This window comes from Periplaneta americana, chromosome 12, assembly GCF_040183065.1.
Source record: "Periplaneta americana isolate PAMFEO1 chromosome 12, P.americana_PAMFEO1_priV1, whole genome shotgun sequence".
Taxonomy (NCBI): Eukaryota; Metazoa; Arthropoda; class Insecta; order Blattodea; family Blattidae; genus Periplaneta; species Periplaneta americana.
Window position 1 is genome coordinate 87,191,542 of NC_091128.1, and position 21,900 is coordinate 87,213,441.

Here is a 21,900-nt window from a genome sequence, read left to right on the forward strand (position 1 = left end):
TGTATCAGTATAGTTATATAGGGCTCATGCTTCTCTGAAAATTCCAATTTAATTGTGGTTTGTGAACAGACAAATAATGAAAAAAACGAGACTGAAAGAGAAGGGTGGATACCGTATGTAGTTATACTGTATTAATTTTCATTCTCGTCTCCAATTACTGTATGTCATTGTTTAATTACTGATGTTCTAATGATTATGAAAAATGGTTTTGATCATGCTAACGCTTGAAGAATAAAATATTTAATCACAGCTTTCATTTCTAGTTTCCATGGTCTTCTTTCTGTTTGGTTAAAATTTGATAGGCAGTCACAGTGAAATATGATAGTCAATCACGGTGAAATATATAGGCCTAAGTAAAACATCATTTATACATTTTTATGGGGATCTGGAGAAAAAAAACGTGCAACTGAAATGGCATTTAATTACATCTGAAATAGCATTAATAATTAACATGTGATTACTTGCTTATGAGACTTTTAGAGAACCCAGAGGTTATTTTACAAAAACAAAAAGTCAGTTATACATTTCCTCTTCATTTCACACACTGGAATTCAAAAACTAAGCAGCAACCTTCTCGTCATATCAGGTTGAGTTTACTGTCAAAATATTTTCGGTTAGAGGGGTGTTAGTATAGTTGTTTTCAGTGCGATCACATCTTTGGACATGGATTCTCATTGTTTAAAATGTTCTATTTCTTCCCTCTGCATATACTTCTCTCCCCTCTCTAAATTGATTCTCCCACTGGCACATAACCAATTTACTGAAGCTACCACATGCAGAAACAAGAATGGGCAGCTTCGAATTTCTAAGCCAGCCACATCTTAACAGTGAACAAACATTGAACCATATTTACGTGATTATAATACGCACATCTTTATACAAAATGTCTTCTTGAAACTGGGATGCATATTAATTCGAACTCAAATTAAAATTAATGGTCGTTTTATGTTACGAGATATTAGTGGGAAACAACAGACAGAAACGGCCACTGCGAGTTCGTATTTTTTCAGTCTTTTGCGCACTTATTTGTAATTTCTTGTCCATTTTTGACAACAGTCACTAATAAGAATAATATTTTTAACTACTAGAATGATTTAATAAATTTTTTTGTTTTTGTATTTTATTGTCAGATTCCCAACAATTGCGCGCCTTTAATTCAGTGTTGTCAATTTGGTGGTTTTGTCACCAGATCTGGTGTTTTTGGGAAGCCATTTGGTGCCAAAAAATGTAATTTAGCGACATATCGAAATCCTGGTGTTTTTAAGGGAAGTCTGGTGATAACTCTGGGGTTTTGGACGCATAAAATTAAATTTGATTTATTCTGGTTTTTCATTTAATTAACCTTAAATCTTAATTGATTGGGAAAAGGTTGGCATTATTTTCACTCAGATTTTCAAAATAATGTGTAATGTCTTCACATGGGGATTCCCCTTCCCATCATCATAGTGATTACATCACTGCAACTCACAGAATAGGAGTTTCTGGGGTTATGAGCATGAGGAAACAGGAAGTAGGAATCAACAGTTACAGAAGTCAGTGCATCTTTGTTCTGTTTCATTAGCAGGTCACTTTGTTAATTAGTTGTTAGAACTTTTCCCTATGTAACAGCCTTTTAAAATCTTTACGGTACTTTATAAGAGAAGTGCAGTGTGGAGTTGTGTTACTGTTAGTGAAATTTGACGAAATCTAAATTTCGAAATAGAATGAAAACTGAAATACTTCATGCTAGTATATGTATATTAAATTTGACTTAAAAAGAGTCAACCAATGCTGCCATATCTACAGTTTACTAAGAGATTTTAAACAAATTGGTACTCTTCAGTTATATACACCCACAACGTCAACTTCTTGAGATGTCATCTTTGTAAAGGATGTAGAAGAGGAAATGTTCTAAACCTTGAGATATGATTATAATTTCTAAATAATGGGACATATTTTTTATTTGTATTTTAACACAAATGCTCCTATATGAGTAAAATTAATAAAATATAGATTTTGGTGACTGATGATTTTTGTACTATTACTTGGTGACATTTGACGAGTTGGCAACTCTGCTTTAATTAAACCAAAACAATTCACCAGTGATTACTGATGAAAGAGTACCATGACATTAGTCATTGTCAATCAATGTTCTGACAACAACCCAGACCTGTTGAACGGAAGTTACAGTTCTGATACTGCAAATGAGGATGAATGTGATGTATAGCTAGAGGTAAGGGAGTGCCTTTATAACTTATCTTGATAATATAATTTTAATCTTGAGTGGTTTGTAGCTCAGGTGTGTATTATATTCGCCAGTTTCTTTTTTTATTTTTTTTAGGATAAAAAAATTGATGTGCATATTATATTCAATGGCATAAATATGGTATTTTCATGGCTAACCTAATTTTGAGCAAAATTTAATTAGAACATATGAATGTTTTGTATCTCTTGGGGTTTAAAATATCATCGTATAAGTTAGAAAAATGTATAACTGAAATAAATTAACATGGAATGTATAGGAATTTTGCCGGGACTTCAGAAAAAAATGTATAAGTGTGAAGAGCATATAAATGAAGTTTTACTGTATTATATTGAACCAGAGAACCTATTGTCACCATTCTAATTTAAACAAAGTTAATTAATTTAGCTATAAAATTTCACTGTTATGAATTTGTTGATTAAATTAGAAATTGTTTAAAAATAATAACATGCTGAACAAACAAATTTTTTCTTCCTATCAAAAGTGTAATTTACACTATTTTATTCTTCATACATCACATATCATTATTTCAAGATAGTGTTTAATCTTACTCTATGACTGATTTATTTATGTTTTTTTTTTTCTGATAGGTTTTACTTCAAAATTGTAATGAGAAACAAAAGGAAAACCTCCTCATGGGCTATCACATGATGATAGACGAAGATAAAATGGGAGAGCGATTTAAATTATTTTCACTTTTCCCTTCTGTTCTCAAGGAACTCCTTGTTCGATTTCCAGTCAGTGGCTTTGCAAACTCCTGAGATTAAGGTTAGTACCAGTATTTATTTTATTACTGTATATCTCATCATCTTTCTAACAGTCAAATGTGTTCTACTATTCTACTCGTGATACTATATTACAAAATAGTTTGCATGTAATCATTCTTTTATTCCTATATTTATTAATATTCATTAAAATGTTGAAAGTGTGATGCCCTGTGGAGGGATTACACTTCTACATACCTAATGGTAAACCTGACATTGTTTTGTAATTTAATCATGAAACAGCCATGTAGAATTCATGCTTGAAAACAGTGCGGACAGTCATCTAGAAGTGTTGTTCTCAAAGCTTCAGATCACATTGTTTAATAACGTAAGTTGTGAAAAGAGTAACAGAAACACACATAATTCATACACTGTCTGTAGTTTATGCACCTGGTAAAAAAAAAGTATGCTACGTATTGATATGTATCTCGAAACATTTCACTGAGGTGATCGAAGTGCTTCAGTAAAATGAGTCACTTTTTTGAAACCTAGACTTTTTCTTTCCTCTTCATTGAATTCGTTTTGCATCATATTCCTATATGTTTTAATGCTTTAACAATGTTTAGACCATCATTGTATGTCATCTGAACTCATAAACAGAGGCTCTATTCTGGTATGTGTATATATCAGTGGCGGCTTATAAACATTTAATGCCTAGTGCCAGAGATACGGATAATAATAAACAGTAACAATAATATCATTATTATTATTATTATTATTATTATTAAACTCACCAAAATGTATACAACTGTACAGAAAGTCCAGACAAATTAGAGGAAAACTGCACACTCGTCAGTTAATAGATACGCATTCCATCAGTAATGTAACGTAATTTATTTATTTACTTGGTTATTTAACGATGCTCTATCAACTACGAGATTATTTAGCGTCGATGGAATTGGTGATAATATATTTGGCAAGATGAGGCTGAGGATTCGTCATAGATTACCTGACATTTGCCTTACGATTGGGGAAAACCTCGGAAAAAACCCAACCAGATAATCAGCCCAAGCGGGAATTGAACCTGCGCCCGAGAGCAACTCTGGATCGGCAGGCAAACACCTTAACCAACAGAGCTACGCTTGTGACTCATAACATAATAGTAGGAGAAGTTGAAAGATCAGTCGTTGGTAAACATGATAGAAACATAGTCTATAATCATTAGTTCTTTTTTATTTCTACATGGTACACTTTCAACATGCAGTCAAGCAACTCATTTTGAATGATTTTAGAAGTACCCTTAAATGCTGTTGAGTGCTCTTTTAACTTTTTAAGTCTTTATCTAACTCAGAACTGAAGTGAACTAATTCACGAAACATGCCCCTGTATTCTAAGTCGTCGGATTTATCGTATCTTGTTAATACTAAATCTACTTCTGGTTAAAATTTTATACAGTCTATTATTAAATTTAAGACATATCTGTTTTCTTCAACTTGCTCGTTGTGTTTTGCAATCGCGAGTCTGTAATGTAAGTTTAACTGAATTTCAGTATTCTCTTTAACCAGCACAGACAAACTGAAGACGTTATTCATACGAACTTTTGATTTTTTGTTTTTTAGTTTATCCCTTAGCTCTAAGGGTAGTAAATCTGCAAGACCGCTTTTGACTAGTTACGTTCACCTCGGAACAGAACACACGGGAAACAGAAGAACACTTCTCCTTATCTCATCCACACAACCATTTGTTTTTTTATAATAAACATCCAAGTTGAATTTGCCAGATCTGTTAACTTTAGCACTTTCTGTTTTTGGTGAATATTTAAATGCTGTGTAAGTCAATTATTTAACAGAAATTTAGTTTTCATAATATGTTAATATTAAAAGCGGAGATTTTAATAAAGTGATAACTGAATTAATTTCTTCATAACTATACATACTATACACAACTTCTACATAACACGATAACACTTCACAGGTTTACAGTTTCGCACTACAGTTAGAAATATACTGAAATAAAAGCATTCTTAAACAAAGTATTTTAAGAAACGGGCAAGGATTTTATTACCTTATTTTTGCAGCCTTTCCTCTAAGAAACTTATTCCGATTAAGCGGGAAAACAGACAAGAGTGCGAGGTAAGGGAGTGAGATAGTAAATAAGGTTGTATACAGATACCCAAGCATTTAAAAACGAAAGTGGTAAACTGTGCCTGGCACGTTTTAGATGCTGAAATGGAAGGGAGAAGATGAAAATTGCGTGCGCATCCCATTATATTTCTTATGGGATGGCTCAGATCCATGCTGCAAACATTGGTTACAGCATGGTTGGCAGCAATGATAATGTTGGCTGTAGAGTTTACAAGTACAAGCGTAACTTGTTACTGTCTGGTTTTGCGCGGAAAATATGAATTCTCCTTTCTTCTCTTGTGTTCTGGTTTTTTTCTCTCTCTCTCTCTCTCTCTCTCTCTCTCTCTCTCTCTCTCTCTCTCTCTCTCTCTCTCCAGTGCCACCAGGTTGTCTTTTCGACATTTCTGGTCTTCTCTCCTGGCTGTGGCTTAATCGTACCCCACTTCTGAAGTTGGGGCACCTGGAAGGCGGAGTTACATTACCCTGATGATGTGATAGGATGATTATGATAATGTATTGCCAGGAGAGGTCTTAAATCTAAACTTAACCTAAATTCCAGACCATGGACGAACACAGGAATAATCCCCTTTAAGGAAAAATTCCTGTGCTCTAACCGGGAATCGAACCCGGGACCTCATGAATTATAGCCAGAAGCTCTGACCACTAGACCATGAGGCTGCCATGGCACGATGGCACTGCCTCTAAAGCTGCCCCTGGTATAGATCAATTCTGGGAATTATCCTCTAAAGCACCTTCACTACTGGCTCATTCACTTCAAATTAACCCTGCTAGCTTCAACTCTCCAACATTCACCTCCATAACATTTCTGACTTCCTATTCACAAAGAATCATTCTGGCTTGCCTCGAGCCCTACCTTGAAGTCCTTCTCTGTGGTTGAAAAATCGCAGGACAGACCTGTAGAGCCCTCGATGGACAGAGCTAACCTCGAACCTAACATTCTTTCTAAAGCTTTTTTGCCCTCTGCATTATACCTTTGGTCAAGTATTCTCTCTTCATCCAGGCACTCTATTGCTTTTGTCCTGTATTTTTGGCACATTATCATTATGTTCTAAACCTGTCTTACAACGAAGTCCAAGGATGAGCTTTCTGTACTACTATAGTTTCCCTCATCCTGAAAGCCAGTGAAAAACATTTAACATCATTAATAAATCAATGCTTAACAGTATTCCTTCCTGTTTCTTTATCGTTGCATTGTCCTCCTCCCCTTAAAGCTCAAGCCCTCATGGCTATGGCTGCCAGAGGGACGCTATGGCAAGTGCCCAACCTTACAAATAGATTTTTATGTCTTATTTATCTAATGTTTCTGTATTATAATAAAAGAAACTTCTATGATTTCAATCTTAATTTATTTACAGAAAATATATAGAATTCTTCAATGTGACTTGACAGTTAATATGCTTATTCTAAACAGATATGACACATCATTTGCATGCATCACCCTGGTGTATAAATACTGCTTGTTGGTGCATCAAAAATTATTTCATCTTGCCACCTATATGTGCAGAGGAACTTGATAGTAACACTTACTGGAGATAAATTTCTCGTATTGGAGAATAACTGTAGAAGGAAGACCAATTCTGTCTTATATACAAGTTTCATATGAATAAATGTTATTTTAAATTCCCTTGTACAGGTGTCTTATAGGTACAACTAACTCGTTCCAGCTCGGAAGAACTGAATTTTAGTACAGCGGCAATAGCATTCAGCATATGTCTTTTACAATTGGAATCACTTGACAACAGGAAACTCAGCACAACATTCTTCAGGTATTCTAGATTGGCTCCCTCACGTGACTGACATCGTTGCAATCTGAAAAAAAAGCAAAAGCACATGTTTATGTAAATATTGTAATAATTTAACGTCAGTCAGCTCTTCTCAAGCTATGATTATTACACGATGTAACAATGTACAGTAGACAACATGACATAATACAATAATTCTCCCTGTTGTTGCGACAGAAGTGCAACTGAAGATAATGTGTTAATAATTCAGTTGAGAGAGACCACCTTGTATAGTCAGAGTTTGAGAAACATACTGATGGTCTAACATCTTGTTACAATGTACGTTTGTCATGAATACAAAAGTTTGGTTCTGTAAAGGAAAACATATCTTCACAATAATTAAAAAGAAACGAGTCTTAGACTCTGTGTCCTATGCAGTGCTTTTCAAGTGGTGATATGTGTGCATTTAATGGCACCCGTCAATAATTTAATATTTATTTATTTTTTGGTAATTTTATTGTTATAAAATTAATAAAAGTATTACATTATTACTATTATTAAATGTATTGCATTAGAAGAGTACAAACCACCAGTGATCAGTACTTTCAGTACTGTTATGATAATGATATGTGCACACAAAGTCTGAAAAGCACTGTTCTTTATGTTAGTAAATATGATCTCAAAGAATAAAATTTAATATACATTACATTTATATCTTACAGGAAAACAGGGCAGTTTGATTGTTAGAAATTGTGATCATTCATTAAATTCTTTCTTATATTGGATAATTGAAAGATTTTTATGTATTGAATTTATATACCTCACATTCTGTTTTGACTGGGAGCATTCAGCACTTGTTTTTACATTCACATCACAGGTTTGTTTGCCGAGCCTAACCAAACACAGACGATTTTATTGATTTTCTGAATGAGTTTCCACTTAGTATTTTAGTTTTTAATTATGTTCATTTTTAAAAACCTGTACTATTTTCATTGATTAAAGTTCACGTTAACACTTTGTTAAAAACATAAAATTACTTAGCCCCCACCATAAGAGCAACATACCCTCACCCCTACAATCGACAAATGCACATCGCAGAATTCAAGATCACCAATAGTTCAGGAGACACTGAGGAAGACGTGACATCACGCCGAAACGGGCTGTCTGTCAAAGGTATATACCTTTTTTAAAATTTTAACACTTTTTAACGTATGACTAAGTAATTTTATGTTTGTACTATTTTATCACATGAACAAGAAAGTATTGAATTTACCTGTTATTCTGAGAAGGTTTTGTTGAGGAAGTTGCTGAATTATGGCCAGTTGGCCAGAAATTCATTCACGCAATGATCAACATCATAATGATACTACTGTCCAACTAAAAGTCCTGTGCAGAAGTAAGTTTCAAGAATAAATTTCTAATGCTCTATTGTAACATTCATTTCTTCCTTCAATATTAAAAAATTAATTAATTAAATTAGTTATAATAATACTATGGATTATATTTCTTGTTTTTAATATACAGCTGCATTCATATGTTGACAAAACTAAAGAATAATACCCAATGTCACAACAGACATGGCCTACATCGTTTATCTATGCCTTAAGGATTAAACTCGCTCTGTAATGACGACCTCATGGATATATAGAAACAAGTGCTGGAAGCTCCCATGAAAATTGAACATTGAATATATGGTAACTGAAAGAAACATGGAGTGTGATTTCGAGATCTACACCTATTTTTATTTTATTTATTTGTATTTATTCTGAAAGTAATAGAGACTTTTCGTTTGAAGGGGGCTGCCTTTGTACTATCTCAATCAGTATAATTATGTATGAAAAGGAAAAGGGGATGTTCATAAGGTTTGACAGACCTCCGTTACTAAATAAGAATATTCCTTTTCTCTTAGGTTTTTACTTGGGCCCAGTGTTCCTCATTTACTGAGTAATTATTTAGAGATCCATCTTCTGTAGGAAGTTCCGCAAGTCTGATAATTTAATATCTATTGGTACAGTTTAGCCATTTCCAATATTTGATGCCTTAGCATTCTGAAAACGTCACATTTCTGACGCATTAAATTTCTTAAGGGTTTTATTACAAATAGATATCTCATTAGGGTATTATGACCAGAAAAACACTGGTTATAATCTCTGATTGAATTTCTGTCTTTCAGTAGAAGTTTATTTATGATAGGTCCTTCAATAAGATCCAATAACACGTTTCTAATATGTTCTGTGTTGAGTGACTTTTCATTTACCATACATTTTGTACAGATATAATACGGACAGGTTTTGGCCAACAAATAGAATGCACAAAGCCTTCTCTTGCTAAAAACCGACATCATCGTCATTATCTTTAATTTCTAAGTACTCCGTGAACCAAATAAGTCTTATTGGCCTCCAGCTAGAAATCTCATTCAATGTCACTTGGCACTCGTGCACCATTTTTGACTTGTCAGTACCTTGAAAGCTACCTGATACTGGAGCAGGTACATACATACCTTTCTGACAGCCGTGAATATCCCTGATACAGGCAAAAATCACGTAACTTCCTGGGGGGGGGGGGACTTTATTAAAGAGGCCAAGCCTTTTCAATTCTGGACTCATTGATATACCAAAGGAGTCCGTTGATAGGAGGAGGCAATTTAACAACAGAGCATTCTCGTATTTACATTCGAAGTTATAATAAAAGACCAGATCTTTTATTACATATGGGATCGAAATCTTGTAAATTAATTGACACTGCACAGTGCTCTGTCTGAGAAGGTCTATTGAACAGCAGCTCAAACATCACAGGTGATATGTATTAATCCTTACCTCACCTAAACCACAACACTAAACAAGAAAGAGCCTGTAGAGTTTTCAAACATAGTTATAATGATTGAGCCTATCTTGCCACTCCTTTCGAGATCACAAGTACAGTCATTACTACATTTTAAAATGTAGTGTTCTCAAAGTCTCTTCACTTTTGAAATGCTTGAAACTTTGTTAAAAATTATGTATGTATGTGCATGAGGGAAGTCACAGCGAACTAGATCTATTACGCTATCCTCCAGCTAGGCACATTTCCAACTCACACTAGCTGACTAGAATAAGGTTTGCTAAGTACTCAGGTTTCAAGCTTGTCTCTAGACTGCCCATTTCCCCCACTGGTGTGTTACCAGGTGCTAATTGACAATGCTAAGGAATGAAGATTGAACAGAATCATGTTGATGCCTAATGCGAGGAAACCAGACCAGAACTTGAACCTAGACTGCCTATGTGATATACTGTAAACCACTCAGTCACAGTTTATTTCAAAATAAAATCAATCAGAGGTAAGACCTGGCAAAAGATGTTTAATGACTGAAGAACAAAATGGCAGTAATATTTGAAAATTTATATTACCGTTTATTTCCGAATAACCCAATTATTGCCATTCAAAATCGGAGTGTGCCTTATATTCGTGTGCGTCTTACATTTGCATTCAAATATGAACATATCACTGATACCACAAACCGACATTTGTATTAAACTACAGTATTCAAGCCACCCCTACATATTCATACATCATCACCTCATAAAATTAACAAGTTCAAAGGTAACCAATGCAAAAATATTACGGCAATGCACCAAGTATCACTGTCATTCTTATGCCTTATTTTATTTCAAGGAGTGCAGTTCGGTGGCTTCTTTGAACACCCGCTTACAGATTTATGACTTCCTACACAAACAACTCTGACAATTCCATCCCGTTCCCTAGTCCCAACATTGCACAGCTGCCACAATCCTGGTGACTCTCGAAATTATGCAGTGAAACTGACGGGATTCTTGGAATTCGGAAAAGATGCGACAACTATGCCGCCACGTGGATTTGACAGGAGGCTGTCAATTCTTTTGAACGAGGGTTGTGATTGGTTACTAACAGGAGAAGACAAGATTTCCGTCACAGTAAGGAAGACATTTATTTATGACAGCCAATTAGTAGGGGGCAGTAGAAGGTCTGTCGGCAAAGTCTTTTCTATGAAACTGCACTCCATGAAATAAAATAAGGTATACCATATACAGTATTCGCTTGGTTAGTACCATATTTCTCTCCATTCAAGCAACCTTAATCTTACGTAGGTACAAACTCACTCACTTCTAGCTTCTTACTAGCAGTATTTCTCTTTTCAATTTATTACGGGTATGTAATGGTAACATGATAATACTCATTGTTGTTCTCAGGAACTAAGGCTACTTTCAACAATGCACTCACTCATTTCTAGCTTCTTGCTAATATTTCTCTTTTCAGTTATTAACGGTAATATGATAATACTCATTGTTGTTCTCAGGAACGGTACTTTGAACAATGCACGCTTGGTAGAAATGGTTTAAAAAACATGATAAACAGAAGAGAGATCATTAAACTTGTTACTGTACACTAAAATATTTTCGCGATCTGCTCGTAACTTTTCGCTTTCCTATTGTACATTTTTTATTTTGTAGTGAGCCTTATATGCGGGGGGGGGGGACTTTTTTTTTTTTTACTTTATTGTATCTTGAATTTGATGTGCGCCTTACATTCGGAAATATACGACAATCATTTACCACACATATAAATCCCAAGCTTTTATGAAAGAGTGTGTGTGCGTGCGTGCGTGACAAAGTTTAAAGTGGTTTCAAAAGTGTTCTGACTTCTTGATAATCTCATACATAATAGATATAAAAGAAAAGTTTTTGCATGATCGTGTTTTTGTTGTGTTTACACCTATTGTTGTTAGGCCTTGAAAGTTAGAATAAATTCCTACACAGAAACTTGTTGCTAGGGAAATCAACATAAAACTATACTGAAATAGACCCATTACAGTGCACTTATTGTTACTTAGTTACCATTACAATATAATTTTGCGAAGGCTGTGGAATAATATTGCTCTAAATTTTCAATACAAAATATATTGTATTTGCAATTTTGAAAATATGATCGTGCAAAAAATGCTTTACAATACACGTTTGTGAAGTGCATTACAAAATCTCGGAAATTGAAAAACTCGCTCTGCTGGTTTTTCAAACTTTTCCTTGATTTTGTAAAAAGGACTTCCCAACCTTGTATCGTAATATTTAATTCCTAGCAATTTTAGAGAATGAAAGCACTATCTTTAAGAAATATTTACGCATAATTTATGTTTGACTAATAGAACTGAATGGACTGAAACTGAATACCATTATTATGTGATATATATATATATATTTTTTTTTTTTAAGTTTTATACTACTTCATACTTGAATGACCAGGTAAAAAACCATAAGTAAGTTGAAAGCATCATACATTTTAAAAGTTCTACTCTGAATATATTTTTTGTTTGGTCAGGACATCCAGTCATACATATAATTGAATTGAGAAAATAAAGACTGATACTATAAAACAAAATGATGTTTACAGAACATAAATCATGCGCATTCACATTCATGATCTCTAAATAATTAAACTGTCCTGTAGTTCTCAGGAAACATCTTACCCTGAAAAAATTTCTCAGTTTACAAACTTTCCAAGCTAATGAGGAAACGAACTGTATTGTGTGCAATAAATAGAAAATAATGACCTTCTTTCTAGTAACAATGCTAATTTTAATTGAGATGAAACGAGAACTTCATTATAGTGAGAGTTAATTCTTAGGCCCAGTTGTAGAAATGTAAATCAAATCAGCTCTTGATTACCAATCAGTTGATGTCTCATTTATTTGATTGTTCATTGCCTTGCATGAAAGTGAATTTCCAATCAACTTATCTCGATATAATATTAATTGCTGATTTAAGAAAGAAATGTATTTGGCATCGTTGCTATTTGGCAACCACGGCCAATTTGATTCTCTTTAAGAGGGAACAAACGAATGCATCAAGTGGACTCTGATCAAGGAAACAAATAAATGTTTTGCCATTTTGTTGTTTCTGTAGAAGTAAAACTCGTGGATTCTGTATAGAGTAGACTACAGAATAAAGTGAAAGAAATGAACCGAACTAAAAACGGGAGCAAATTTTTCTGATAGTAATAGAGTCCTCTTATTAAACGTCGTAGATGGCTTAATGAATGTAATAGAAAACAAGGACATGGATTAAGTATTTGGGTGATGCAGAAAGAAAAAGGTTATATTTTTTTGGTCCCAGTCTCTGAAATCACTACATCATTCACCATATGACATCAGACATCGCTTATGGGTATTTTTCGAATATTTCTTCATATTGTTTGAAAATTTCTTCATCACAAGAATCTATCAGTTCATTTTAGAACAATATTATCTATTTTAACTATTTCCTATATAAATTACTGTAACAACATACACATGATCAAGGATCAGTCACTGATCAGCAAAAATCTGTTGATCGAATCTTGATGGAAGATTTTTCCAATCAAATACCGATTGTTCTTTCTGCAACGAAAATAGAACTTATGACCAATCAAAGCTTTCTTGATTGGTTTTTCTGCAACTGGGCCTTAATCTTTAGTGTTTTAATTAATTCCTAATATTTAGTATTTATAAGACAATGTTTTTATTGTGACATTTTGCTCGTAGCTACAATTTTTAATTTCAGCTGTATTTACAAAACAAGCATTAGCAGTAGGCTATAAATACTGCACAGTGAAAACTGGTTTGATTTTTAGCATGAAAATAGACATTTACATTATTGGTTCGAATTTGTACGATGTTTTATTGCATAATATCAGCTGTATGAAAACCATAACAGGGACTCTAAGGAAATTTGACACAAGTAGAATTACTGCTAGTGAAATGAGATTCGTGCACCGAACAGCTGGCAATACTAAGTGGGACCATAAAAGAAATGAAGACAACTTAAAGGAACTTGAAATGAACTCTATCCTAGCAGACATATGCCACTATCAAGATAACTGGTGTCAGCATGTGAGGCGTATGTCTAAGACTAGAATTCCTTGTGCAATCCTGCATTACCAACCTAGAGGCAGGAGAGCAACTGAATGTCCAATGAAGAGATGGGCTGAAAACTTATGTGGATCTTAAGTCCTTCTGGGACTATAACCTGTATGGCTGATGATGATCATCATGAATTTAATGTAGATCCACCACCTGTGGTACACTCTGGATAGTCTCTGGCAAACAAAGTGTTCTACATTTCTCGACACTAGCGACATCTATGAACATGCAAATCACTGTTCGTTAACAGAAAACCACAAATTAAGTCACACAGAGTTAGTGTGCACTCAATGTTGGTTGCTTGACAGTTGTCAGCCCACTTTGAGGTCTGTGGATACAGAGGGAAAAATTGGATCGGTGTCTGGTAGAGTTCCCGGGTAGCTCAGTTGGTACGTTTAACCAAAGGTCCTGGGCTTGATGCCTTGAAATTATTCATCTATGAGCATGTTCGTACAGTTGGCACAAATAATGATAAATTAAGGCCCCTCCCATAGAACAAAAAAAAATTACAGTATCAACAATTATGGAGATAATGATGTGAATATCCAGTAAACGAATAGATGGAATAGCCATTAATCTGAAGCATGATGTGAAAGCTACAAAAATGGAATTAGCTGAAGTGTTTATTATGATGTGTTGTGAAATCTGGTCACTCTTTACATAAGTAAGAATTATTGTTTTGAATAGAATGCATGGCAAGCTCCGTGGGAAAATAGTTGACGGGAAAAGTACTTCTGCAGACAGTTATAGTATTGCTGTATGGTCAATTGTAGTACTAGGTCAGAATGATCACACACCAGCTCGAGATATGCCCTGGTCTCCTTGCACAGTGCTTGAAAAAACAAAAGAGTAATTTGGAAGGGTGGGACAGTCAATGATATATGGAAAATATGTCAAGTTTAAATGTGCATACAGCAGCACTGCCCACGAAAGGACACGTTCCATCTGACATGTAGAAAAAATTGAAAGTGGTTTCTATTCTACATATGTTTGTCCTGATGTACTCTTCTTGCAGATAACGTTTAGTGTACTTCTGATATACAAAATACTTCAATATGAGAAAAAAATTAATACTCTTTCCAGATTTATAAATGGATTTACCATCTATGCTATACTATAGGAGTGCAGTACAAATGTAAAAATGAAAGACTGGTGATTTTGCTTTATGTATTGCATTGGAAACTGTGTGTTTGTTGTAATGAGAGATTTTCTTGAATATTATTAACTCTCACTGCAATGAGGTTCAAGGATATGCGATATAATTGTTTATATTCCTAATACAACTTGACTTCCGATATAAAAACCTATGTTGCTTCCTGAAATGGACAATGCTGTACTTCCAGCATTTATACTACTATTATTGAAAAGCAGTTTGCTTACTGACATCCTTCCTAACATGTCAATAGTATTGGTTTACGTAGTCATTTATAATTTATTATGTATATTCTGAAACTAATGTATTGAATTCTTGTTGAAGGTGTCAAAATGGGCCTATAAGTTTATTATAGTATTTATCACTTACCTATATTCAACACATCAAAACATTGCAATTCTATGTCACCTTTCAGAGTAAGTGATAATGATAGAACATGGACTTCACCTTGCTACTTCCTCTTTAAGATCGTCCACTTCTTCTCTATGTTTATCTTCTTCTGTGGTTGCTACCCTCTGCAGTTCTCGAAGCGCACATTCAAGTCGGTGCTTGGCCTTGCGTAGGTTTGAGATCTCAACATCACGTCGAGCCAATTCATGTGCATAATGTAACATGTGAGGACTCTCCCCACCGCCTGTTCGACTCAGATTCCAGATAACCCCACCGGACTGTGACAGGTTATCCATCACATTTCCTGAACCAGCAACTGCTTCCTGGAATATATGTAGAAAGATAAATTTGATGAATTTTAATATATGTCTTGAGTTGTACATATATTTTTAGTGTCATTGTGGCACATTGAATAAAATATATAGTTATTTAAGCAAATGTGTATATTAATACCTTTTTTTCCTTATATTTTTGTTTTGTAAGTTTTGAAACAATGCACTTAAACATTTTCGGATATTTCAGATAATGAATCCCAAATCAGTATTATGTCATTAATTAATATAATTTCCGAAAAGAGACAAGTTCTATAACATCGTATCTTGCACGTCTACTAATAATTTCCATATATTTAAAATTACTTGGTGCACATGAGAAGCATCGTTTCAAAACTTAAATCCACTGGTGAACAAATTGAATTTGATACTTTTTCTTACTTTTTTTGCTGTGAAGTCTGATCGTTTTAAGTCTTCGTATTTGTAAATTACTTAAAAGTAGTTGTGTATAGTGTAATGAAATTGTTCAGTTTACTAGTAATTCAGTTTTTCGTTATTCCTGTAAAAAATTTGTTGCTTAGACATAGCACGATTAGAAACAATGCTTCTCCCTTATAAGAAATATATAATGACAGCTCTATGTTTTAAGTTCACTTTCTGAAGTATAAAAATTAGGCCCAGAAAAAAATTATCAGTCATTCGAAAACTGTATAATTTGTAACAGAAAATTTTGTTTGTATTGAATCTGACTGAGGTGCGTGGTAGCATCACAGGGTGTTGCACTGCAAGTCGGAAGGTTGTGGATTCAGTTACCAATTTTCTCCAATGAACTAATCCTTCATGCTGCATACGTGGTCCTGAGGTTTATTCAGTCTAACAATACGAGTACCAGGGGTATTTCCTTTGGAGGAAAGATGGCCAGCACATAGGACTGCTATCCCTATGGCTATTCTGTATAAATTTTAGTGTCTCATGAGATCTTAACTTACCTTTACCTTCTGTTGGATCTGATTAGCTGAATAAAATTTCATATTATGAATCGTAAAAAAATCACATGCAATGGATATGACATACTGAGGAGTATACAAGAATATCAGCCTACAATCGAGTAAATAATTAATAGATATAAATGATTCATCTTCATTTTAACATCATTTATTTTTATTCGTACAGTTCTGTGTGTGACTTTTTTTAATTTATACGAACTTGACTGTTGGTAGGACCACAACAGACTACAGATGGGAAGGGCCCAGGTGAAAACTAGAATTTTCATCCAGTCATAACTTTCAGAACAGCTTTGGGATGCACCCAGCATCCTATAATATTGAATATCAGGTGTTTCTGGAAATGAAACATGTGCTGACCACTTCAAAAGAGCATGGGAACAGTACCTTCTCTGTCTCCCATATGCTTCAATTGCATGTAAGAGAACTCCATCTTTTTTGATTTGCAAACTTCCAAGTCAATGCTATTTTTGTTAAATAATAAATATGAGTACAGTTTCTTACATATATTAATAAATGTAGAGGAAATTAAAGCAGAATAAATATGGGAAATGCCTGTTATATTCGGTTGAGAAGCTTTTATCATCCAGTCTGCTGTCAAAAAATCTGAAAGTTAGAATTTATAAAACAGTTATATTACCGGTTGTTCTGTATGGTTGTGAAACTTGGACTCTCACTTTGAGAAGGAACAGAAATTAAGGGTATTTGAGAATAAGGTTCTCAGGAAAATATTTGGGGCTAAGAGGGATGAAGTTACAGGAGAATGGAGAAAGTTACACAATGCAGAACTGCACATATTGTTTTCTTCACCTGACATAATTAGGAACATTAAATACAGACGTTTGAGATGGGCAGGGCATGTAGCATGTATGGGCGAATCCAGAAATGCATATAGAGTATTAGTTGGGAGACCAGAGGGAAAAAGATCTTTGGGGAGGCTGAGGCGTAGATGGGAGGATAATATTAAAGTGGATTTGAGGGAGGTGGGATATGATGATAGATACTGGATTAATCTTGCACAGAATAAGGACCGATGGCTGGCTTATGTGAGGGCGGCAATGAATCTGCGGGTTCCTTAAAAGCCATTTGTAAGTAAGTAAGAGGAATGAATGGATCAGTGTTATTTATATAATCATCTTCTGTGACAAAGCAGACACGCGAAAAGAACAAAGATGAAGAGAAATGTAAATATTTTGGAAATTGGTGTCCGAATCTAATACTGAACTGGTTATTTCTGTTTGGACAAGTAAACGAGAGGGATTTAGAAACAACATATATGAAGGGTTCACAATCAGAGTGGACCAAGTGCTTCTGGAATAATTTTGAGAAATTGAGTCTTAAAGTTCTTGACTCATGCTTAGCAACCTTCACCTTCCACAGGAAATGCTGCCCTCTGTGGAGTAACAAATGAGTTATGGACTTGGTTTGTTATGGCAATGAATAAATCTAAGTTTTCTTCATCTGAAATTCTATTAATCAACAAACTGACCACTGGTGGACTTGGTCCACTCTGGTTGTAAGCCCCTCATATATCACTCATAATGGCTATTTACTGTAGATATTGAAGTTTGTATTTCAAGGATATTTTGATACGAATTGCAATATGTACACTTAGAGGCAAAAAGAATGGGCCGACTCTTGGTTGATAGAAATGCTAAGTTCTGTCGCGCAGTTCACTCGTGTAAACGTAACCCAGTGCAAGGCATTGCTGTGGTGTCTCTTCATTGAAAGTCGTCCGTCTATAATCTAGTAAACCTTACGAGCAGTGTGTGGCCCAGTGGTAAGAAGTCTGACATCCGTACCAGAGGTTTGAGTTTGCCTCCCGGTACGGTAAAATTATTTTTTTTTATTTTAACTTTTACTTAATTTATTAGTTTAAATGTGAAATGGCATTTGTTAACAAAACTTCGTTATGCCTGCCTTGTAAAAATATTATTGCCCATCACCTGTGGGCTATTAATAGGTGAGACCTGGCCTGTACAAACAAAAATACTTGCTTTACATCCTAAAAAACCGGACGCATATCAAACACATATAAATAATTAAATTAACAAAAGCAAACAATTTTTTAATATATTAACAAGGCCGGGGGGAAAAAGACCTTTAGGGAGGCCGAGACGTAGATGGGAGGATAATATTAAAATGGATTTGAAGGAGGTGGGGTATGATGATAGAGACTGGATTAATCTTGCACAGGATAGGGACCGATGGCGGGCTTATGTGAAGGCGGCAATGAACCTTCGGGTTCCTTAAAAGCCATTTGTAAGTAAGTAAGTAAGTATTAACAAGGCCTGTGGTGGGGACTAGTATCTCGTCCACAAACCACCTGCATCAACAACTGCCCTCATTCTGCGCGGCATGGAGTCCACAAGATTATGGAACAGGTCTAAATTCTTGGCCATCTCCTCCTACGCATCTAGAACTCTGTCCCACAATTCCTCAAGTGTCCGAATGGGTGGTTGTTCTGCCCAATTAGAGCGTAGGATCCTTTTGACTGTAGCCCACAAATTTTGAATCGGATTCATATCTGGTGAATTTGGAGGCCAGTCGACTGGGTCGACATCACGCCTCCTCGTAAACCATCTTTGAATCCGGTTGGCGGTGTGTATCGGATGATTATCCTGCTGGATGAAAAGTGTTCCTTCTGGATATCGTTTTCGGGCGGAAGGGATCATTACATTTGCCAAAATGTATTCATAGACTTCTACCGTAAACTGCCCATGGATGCGTTCCAGAAGTCCTGCCTCATTGTATGACATCCACCCCCCAACACACGACCCTCACGCAATCCGACTTGTTAATTCGTCTCACGAAACGTTCATCGTATCGGTGGCTATTCATACAATAAACTAGGATAGTACTATCGTTGTTATTGGAGACAATTACCTCGTCGGAGAAAATGACATTTCTCCAATCGAAGTCCTGTTGGAGAGTAGCATATGCAGAATAACCTATGCGAACCAGGGCAATGAGTTATTGTTTCTGTGCCATCTTCAAGCGTGATGACGAGACAGAACATTGTATTAACAGCTAGCAGTATTGTTTGAAAGAGAGAGGGAGGTTTATTATTTATTAGAGTTTGAGCATATTCTAAGAGATATCGCCACATAATTATAGCTTTGCGAGAGACATATGATGGCAAATTTGTAATAAAAAAAAAAAGAAGATTCGGGGAGATTCGAACCTTGAGCTACTACTACCAACTTGTTCAATAGACCAATGCCGTAACGACTTATGCTACTGTGACTGTTAATATCGTTTCGGCATAATATGTGGTTTTCCTGTTCATATTCGCTGCGGTTGATTTTGTATTTATCAATTTTATTATTATTTCACTCTTCAAGGGCCCTGATGTATCTAGAATCAATCCACCGTTCCATTTTATTACATATTTTAGACTCTTAAACAAAATACAGCAAATTTAAATGGTTTAATTATGTGTTACCTGGTGAACTATGGCTTAGACAAGACGAGCATACACAATGTTATATCTCTGGAACTTAGAAATTGTCGGCCGGCCCATTCTTTTTGCTGCGAAGTGTACAAAATTCTGAAAACGTAAACTTATTTGTATGGGCCCAGTTGTCAGTTAAGTGATGTAATCTAAACTCCTATACAGAATTCGGGAAACATAAGCTTATTTGTATGGGCCAATTCACACACTTCATATAAAAACACTAAGTCATATGAAGAAAGTCTTACAAGTACCGTGGTGTCAAGTAAATTTGTTGGAGACTCTCGCTTGATATTTCCAGGTAAAAACATTTGAAATGTTGACTTCAATGTCCGGATTTCTTGTTCCTTTTCCTCTAACAGACTGAGAGATCTTTCTCTCTGTTTCTGAAGCTGCTGTTCCAGTAGGGACAAACGACCTCTATAATCCATCTCATTTGCAGTCAGTTCTTCTTTAAATCTCGTTCTTTCAGTTTTCAAGAGCTGTTGAGAAAAGCAAATACACAGTGATGTATTGGTAGTACATTAGCAAGTTACATTGCTCTCTTTAAAATACTACACTGTCAATACTGGTTACTAATAATTTCTCTGTTGCTTTATCTACCAGTGATTGCTTTTAATACACATGAGAGGGGAAAAAGTCATCATGATACTTCCTGCATCTGGATTTATATGTATTAAACTCTAAGAGTGCCACTACGTATACTAGAGTGAATGTGGTGTCCATTGGGAGGATTTCTAGGCCTGATTTACAAGTCTCCGAATCTAACAATAGGTAAATGTATCACTTGGACTAGAACATGGACCTTGTAAACAGTGTGCTCACATATAAGAGATGGATAATGCCGGTAACTGCATCAAAACAAAATAATATTTTGTTAACAGTCTTAACTGTTGCTTACTGAACTTGACATGGGCTGGATCCAGGACGAGTCCATACACTTAGGCAAGGTTTGACCCATTCTGCGCCCTTATATGCGATGATTGTCCAAGTCTGACAGGTGGCCTGAGTGGCATTCGTGAACCCGACGCTGACAGGTGAGCCATCCTGCCTCAGACCCTGATAGAGCTAGGTCCCACATCGAGAACGAGTATCCTGATAAGCACCAGGGACTCAGCGCTCCAAGCCCTTTCTATATCAGCATCAGAAACCTGTATTACCCCAAAGACTTCACCACAGCCTATTTTTACTATTATGGATGATAGATGAAATGAGAGAGGAAAGTGGAGAGTGTTGGTGGAATGATAGAAGGAAACTGGAGTACCCCGAGAAAAATCCTATATGTCTGCATTATCCACCACAAATTCGATCACGACCTGGCCAGGGATCGAACCTGGGCCACCCGAACAAAAACCCAGCACTGTAGCCACAGATGTGGTGTCACCTACTGTTGGCGTAAGCACGCTGTTCATAGGATACAAGCTTCAGTCCATGTGACCCATTTACCTAATGTTAGATTTTGGAGACTTGTGACTCGGGTCTAAAAACCCTACAAATGGACACCACAGCTACCTTAATATACTTGCTGGCATTCTTAGCTTTTAGTGCAAATTAAATCCAGCATCTACTGATAACTGAAAATGGGCCGTGGTTGTATCACTATCTTAATCCTCATGAATTGATACTTAATATTCTTGAGGCTATCAGTATAGCTCAAGAGTAAGGAAGTGGTCTCTCGATCTGAGGCTGCATTTGGACTTGGACTAAATCACGCTTGTACTGGTTCTCCCAAATTATAAGGCTAATGTCAAGTACTCCATGGCGAATTCTCGATCTCATCTCGCCAAAATACTATTTCTCTGTCATCAATTTACGGACTTCATATAACCTTGGGTCCATTATTCCATATGTGATGTTTACTGTTAAAGTCACCAACTATGATAAACTTGCGATCAGATGGGATCAATTA

At 35.5% G+C, this 21,900-nt stretch overlaps 2 protein-coding genes across 6 annotated transcripts in view; one reads left to right on the forward strand and one right to left on the reverse strand.

Moving 5' to 3' along the window:
- LOC138710660 (protein arginine methyltransferase NDUFAF7, mitochondrial) overlaps positions 1 to 15,419 on the forward strand; it is a 39,496-nt gene extending 24,077 nt beyond the window's left edge. The window contains exons 8-9 of one of the 4 annotated variants that reach the window (XM_069841708.1): positions 2,959 to 3,010; positions 15,287 to 15,419. In XM_069841708.1, the coding sequence (XP_069697809.1) occupies positions 2,959 to 3,003 (45 nt within the window). In that variant the 3' untranslated portion in view covers positions 3,004 to 3,010; positions 15,287 to 15,419. Of the gene's footprint in view, positions 1 to 2,832; positions 3,011 to 6,723; positions 8,606 to 15,286 lie in introns of those variants that run through there. The other 3 variants (XM_069841707.1, XM_069841706.1, XM_069841705.1) reach the window with 3 other exon arrangements.
- The window catches only part of GCC88 (GRIP and coiled-coil domain containing 88 kDa), a 28,271-nt gene continuing 12,801 nt past the window's right edge, over positions 6,431 to 21,900 (reverse strand). The window contains exons 10-12 of one of the 2 annotated variants that reach the window (XM_069841703.1): positions 20,240 to 20,473; positions 15,319 to 15,584; positions 6,431 to 6,899 (exon numbers count right to left, since the gene is read on the reverse strand). In XM_069841703.1, the coding sequence (XP_069697804.1) occupies positions 6,701 to 6,899; positions 15,319 to 15,584; positions 20,240 to 20,473 (699 nt within the window). In that variant the 3' untranslated portion in view covers positions 6,431 to 6,700. The remainder of the gene's footprint in view (positions 6,900 to 15,318; positions 15,585 to 20,239; positions 20,474 to 21,900) is intronic. The other variant, XM_069841704.1, reaches the window with a different exon arrangement.